This window comes from Hoplias malabaricus, chromosome 2 (genome assembly GCF_029633855.1).
Source record: "Hoplias malabaricus isolate fHopMal1 chromosome 2, fHopMal1.hap1, whole genome shotgun sequence".
Lineage (NCBI taxonomy): Eukaryota > Metazoa > Chordata > Actinopteri > Characiformes > Erythrinidae > Hoplias > Hoplias malabaricus.
Genome location: NC_089801.1, coordinates 23,483,903 through 23,490,123, shown reverse-complemented (window position 1 = coordinate 23,490,123; position 6,221 = coordinate 23,483,903). Strand labels below are relative to the sequence as shown.

The window sequence follows — 6,221 nt, the reverse complement described above, 5'->3', positions numbered from 1 at the left end:
TTGAGCGCCACATACTGTACTATACACACGTGTTAAACATGTAATTTTATATACAAACATACTGACATTTAGACAAAGGTATAACAACATATTGTCAAATACATGAAATTTTACCCATTAAAAACAGTCACAATGTCTCCAGTAACGGGCATAATTTTCATAATTATGGCATGATATCCGATAATAATTAGATTATCAGCATGTCAAAATTTTAATGAGCTGTGTCATATTAATAACATTTATGCATCTAATATAAGTAGAATCTAACAAAATCAACTGAAGTCTCTGCCTTCTGAAGCTAATGTTTTGCATAACTATGACTTTCTATCCTGATTTATTCATTCATCCATTCGTGTATGCATTCATTGTGTACAGGACAGAAATGGCCAGTCCATTGCAGGGCTTCACATGCTCACCCAGTCACTCATAGACCCATGGACATATTAAGCCAGCCAGTCTACTTACCAACATTTGGACTGTGGGAGGCAGTCACCTGAGGTGAGGATCGAACACAGGACCCAGAGACCCTGGAGTTGGGTGGCTATAACACTACCTGCTGCAACACCATGCTGCCCATGACTATGAGGTGTGCAACCATAATTATCAGCAGCTTGCTCCTTTTGTCCCCCAAATGGCTGAAATAATTTTCCATAAAAAATCATGGGCACGCTCCAATTACTCCTTACTCCATACACAAAGCACTACATAGGTGATGAAACTGGATTATACACACACATACACAGGGCACTAAATGTTAATAAGAGTCATACAATTAATGGTGGATTAGAAATCACTTTTTATTATACCTAAGAGTGATCTATTTGGATGTCCAAGTTATGTAATGGCCTGCATATAGTGCACTACATAGTCCCAAGTGGTGCACATTTTGTCTGGTAGCCTACAACTGAGGTTGGTCTTATCCGAATACCATCCTGATTCTCAAGACTGATAAAGTGAATACAGTTGTGTTGATTATAAAACTATCTATTCCAGGCTAATATCAAGTGATGCAGAATGACTGGTGGCTCACTGCACACGCGGAGCCTACATATCACTCACAAACAAACAAAAAAATATCTTTGTCTGAAAATGCCATGATGATGTCTGCTAATTTCACACATAATACATCTTCTAGTGTACAAAAACACCACAGAAACATGTTAACATGGAAAAATTAGATTTCCACAGAAAGGGGTCTTTAATAATGGATTTCAAACTGCAATGAGAACAACCTATAAATTAAGTAAACCGGGGATAAATGGCAAAATATTTTGCCCCTCAACTAGGAATGAGCAAATCAATTCGTAAATACTGATACTTACTATATTTGCATTTACTTTTAAGAATGGATTCTGGGTCCAAAATATCAATATAATTCAATCCTTTATTTTGTAGGATGTATGTCCTAGCTATGTATTAATGATAAAACGCAAGCATAAATTGTGGCACATTATAGGGATTATTTTCCTTCTGTTGCCCCCCCCCCCACACACACACACACAGGCATGCTGAAAAAGTAGCACAGACATCCACTTGGCAGGCTTTATCCAGGTTGTGTATAACTGATAAGGCAATGTTTATAACTGACTGTGGGTTAGTGATTCATATCTTTTCAGGCTTGGTTTGTTTGTACATTTCCTGTCAAACAACAGAATGCTATGTTAATTCAAAATATTATTGTTAAATAAATATAGTTATTATAAAGTGAATACATATAATATTTATGCAAAAGTACTGTTATATTTTTTTGCCCTTTCTGATTTACTTGTATCGGAGCAGAAGGGAAATGTGTGGTATAAAGTGTTGGGGTAGTTACTCAAAAGAAGTAATACATTACTGACTTCATTACTTAACTAAAATTGTAATGGGAATGTCTTTACTCGTTACATCCTGGAAAATGTAATCTCAAACCTCATTACTTTTCTTTTAAGTTACATTATAAAACCCTTAAAAAACACACTTGAATATAATCAATAAACAAATTGGGAATGGAAAGTACATAAATGATAAAATGACAACTTTACTTTTCATAGTTTATTTAGGAACACATAGCAGTAGCAGAAAAATTAAACATGTATTAAATTACTCTCACTATACTTGATGTTACTATTTTCTCTGAAAAAGCCTATATGCATTTAAGCAATATAAAATAGTCAAATTAAACATGCGTGGTAAAAACAAACAAAAACATCTAAAATATATTCCCAAATATCACAACTGAATTAACAAAAAAAAAAATAAATCTTCAGAATCCACATATATACTGTAAGATAGTTTTTATTAAGTTAGTAACTGTAATGTGATTACACAATATTTATCAGTAATTGGTACACTACTTTGTTACAAAAAAAGTAATCAAATTTCTCTAACACTTTGTACCGTGTTACATCCAACACTGGTAGTATAGCATATGACAACCCTGAACCCCATTGTAGCTCTACAAGTTTAAAGTAAGACTTGGTAAGATTTGGGTTTAATGCTCCTGGGGCTCCCCCTAGTGTAATTAATTTTTTAAAGCACTGTACTGAAATCAATGGGGAGGGGGAGGGAATAAAGCTGTTTTACTACTCACCTTCAAAAAGTTACATATTCCAGTTTCTGCAGTGCTGAGCCAAGAGTAGCAATTACAGATTCTATATTATACGTATTACAGGTCAGTGAATGTAATTAAATGTAAAATCAATACATAGTGTTCCTTTAAGCAACTGGACTGATTGCGCATGCGTGTTTCGGTCACTCTAGGCCCTGTACAATTTGGAGGTTCGTTTATTGAATATTATTGGCTCTACAGAAACCAATATTCATTTAATATTTTATTGACGTGGTCGTTTACAGTCGCACACTCCTACTCAGAGCCCCCTGAGCCCGTTTTAATCTTTTGTGCTGCTCCTGAGACTCGGGACCTGAGTCGCAGTGCATGACATCATTTACAAGCGACAGAGAAGCGAGCGGGGCTAAAGCTAGGAGGCTAACGTCTATTTACTCAGAATAAAGCGGCTGTTTCATTTTACCCCGATAAAGTGCTCAGAATGTCTTTGGAGACGGTGCCGAAAGACCTTCGTCATTTGCGGGCGTGTTTGCTGTGCTCTCTGGTGAAGGTGACGTTAACGTTGTTATTGAACATTAGCTTCGTGTCTTACTCTTTCTGCCAAGCCTCCAAATTAACGGAGAATACGTAAATTTAGTCTCTTAAAAGACACACCGTTTAACAAGATGCACACGATGTTTGATTCAGTTATTTACTGCAGTTATGTTTCACTGTTGTATGAGAAATCAGTTATCGCTAACTCCGCTAGCACTGTTGTGTTTATTAGCACAGCTTAGTGTTTGACTGGTCAAAATACGCGTTATTTAAAGCTCTTTTTTAAGTTTCCAACGTCGTATTTATAGCTATTAATGTTCTTTACTTATTTAGCGAGTTAACCGTGCCTGTGTCAGTTCTGAGCAGAACTGTAAATAAGGCCTAGTTAGTACAAAAGGCTTATTTTGGACCTTTGGACAAACTCCCAATACCTCACTTATTATTTTACAGACATAGATTAATTTTATATTCCTGATATCCAGTAGAAATTACTGGATGCTAAGTTGTCCCGAGTTATAAATTGTTTACTGTAACACCAAACAAAACATTTACATTTCTGCCATTACAGACAGGAAAATCACAAAACACTGCATTCAAGATGATTTGGAAAAGCTCTGCTTATTAATGAGCATTTATTATAACAGGCCTTTCATAGATTTTCTCTGAACACGGTTATTGGTATTTTAATAGAAAAAATGATAATTTTAAATGTTTAAACTGAGTGTGTGTGTGTTAAAATACAGCTACTTGAGGGCATTTAATAATAATTGAACAAAAACCTATAACCTTTGTGTTCACAGACTATTGACCAGTTTGAATATGATGGCTGTGATAACTGTGAGGCATATCTACAAATGAAGGGCAATAGGGAGATGGTTTACGAATGCACAAGCTCTTCTTTTGATGGGTATGTATAAGTGTTTTTAATTCTTGCATCTAAATTACGGATTGATTAGTAATTATAAACATGCAGTGTCCACATATAAGGAGAGTTTCTTCAGTATATTTTAGATAAAATCAATATATAGGGGGGAAAATACACTCTATTGCGTCACTGATGTGTGTTTTCTTTATAGTGTTATTGCTATGATGAGTCCTGAGGACAGCTGGGTGGCCAAATGGCAAAGAATAGGTAAGAACACTCAGATTTCACCCTAATGGTATTTTCAGACTACATTGTGATTACTGAATGATTGTAAGTGCAGGATGTGTAAATTTACTTATGATACTTGATTTCTTTTTCAGGAAACTTCAAGGCAGGCGTTTACGCTGTCACGGTTACTGGACGATTACCTCCAGGTGAGTTGTAGCTTTGATTAAGCCTATTGAACTCTAAGTAATATAACAGTACATTTATTTATTATTTTCTTGAAATGCAATATAAGAAATATATCTTTTAGAATGCTGAAGATAAATTGAATCTCACTTATAAACTTCTATTTTCATTACTTTAATAAACTATAACCTGCTTTTCCACCTGTCTATCAGGAGTGGTGCGAGAACTGAAGAGCAGAGGGGTCATCTACAGGTCCAGAGACACAGCAGTCAAAACATAAGTGAGACACCACCCAGTTTGGACATCTCCACCCAAATTCTTCTGCTGAATCCTGCACAAATGCAGCTGTGGATATTGTCGTCGCAGTGACTCAACCAGTTCTTTTGTTAAAATAATTCCAGCTCCTTTCATTCCTGAGCCAAGTCAACTCCTGACTCAGGTGTGAAAGTATGTAAGCGACTATCTGCTGGAGGTCTTTAAAGACTGCATCTGTGCTCTCGCTCTATGGACAATGTCGTAATTTTCCTTTGCGTTATTATTTCTCCTAGTAATTTGAATGAATATCTTACACAATTGTCTTTTCTATTAACGTTTCTGTTGGTTTGATTGAAACAGCACCAGGGGTCTCCTCTCTGTGGTTTTGACAACAATGTTGACCAATAAAATTTGAAGGTTTTTTTTCCCTCTTTTTCTCTTTCTGTCTCTCTCTCTTTTTTTCTCATTTGAACCTAAATAAAAAGAGAAGTCAATGTAAAAGAACACACAGCAGAGGGAGCTGTAACTCTTTTTTTGTAAGTTGCTGTGAACTCTAACAATTAAAGTGTAGTTTCTACAGTTCAACATCTGCTTATTTCAGTGGAGATTAACAGTCATTCACACTGTTTTGATGTGAATTTGTTTGTTGTAAAGAAACATGCTACTTGGTTTACCGTGTGGGAGACTTTTATATTCTTAAATCAGTGAACCCCCTGAACTTTTATCAGTGAAATGTTGATAATGAAAAATAGTGGTAAACGTCATAGCGTCTGTGCATGCATTACAAATAATTATGAGGACCATACAAGCATAAGAGTAACCCAGTGACCTTCCTGTGAGGAGACTTTCAGAGTCGTTCAACATTCGGAGGCAGATTTATTTGGTATTTTTTCACATTAAACCTCACTGAATGACTTCCAGTAAATTGATTAAGAATGAAATCATACTCAGAACTAGATTTTCTTACTTTACCTTCCCGCGTACTTGATATGTTTTTTACAACAGGACATAAAGGATTACTGTAGCGTAGTACACTCTCTAACGGCTTCCAGAGAAACCTCTGGGGGAATTTGCTTATTTGGTTCTGTGTATGTGAAATGAGGGCAGGCTCTGGTTGGTGGTGTTGCTTTAGTTTGAATCTAGCGGCTGTAAAGGAAGTGTTGTTATACCCTCATCAGCCCGCAGTGGCTCTGAAGCAGTCTGCTCCATTTCACAATCATAACGTGTTTGTGTTTGCTTGCAGTGACAACAGTGCAGAAACGCAATCCTGATACGCAGAAGAAATGCCACAGAACAGTGTGTTACCGTTCTCAAAGCCTTTTATGTTTGATGCTTGAACTGTTGGTTTTTAGTGGGGGTGGCTTGTTATTTTCCACGTTTATTCTCCTCTGTTCAAACTAAACCTACTCGACTCTAAGTCTGTCACGTGTCGAGAGGGAAACCACCCCAGTCCCCCTCACATGACAAAAAAATACTTTCAGAATGATTCACGTAAGCCGTCTTTTTTTCTTTGCATAAATCTCCCAAAGCAAGGGATTATTCCACCTTGGGAGGACAACCCTAAAAAACAGGCCCTTGTTTAGACCTCCCCCATTTGAGATGGAAGGA

The 6,221-nt window shown here is 36.5% G+C and overlaps 1 protein-coding gene across 1 annotated transcript; it reads left to right on the top strand.

Moving 5' to 3' along the window:
* The first annotated feature begins 2,737 nt into the window (after positions 1-2,737).
* Positions 2,738-5,191, top strand: supt4h1 (SPT4 homolog, DSIF elongation factor subunit). The gene is made up of 5 exons (XM_066661160.1): positions 2,738-3,098; positions 3,883-3,989; positions 4,159-4,214; positions 4,328-4,381; positions 4,571-5,191. The coding sequence occupies exons 1-5, from the start codon at positions 3,030-3,032 to the stop codon at positions 4,636-4,638; spliced, it is 354 nt and encodes a 117-aa protein (XP_066517257.1). The 5' UTR covers positions 2,738-3,029; the 3' UTR covers positions 4,639-5,191.
* The last annotated feature ends 1,030 nt before the right edge of the window (positions 5,192-6,221 follow it).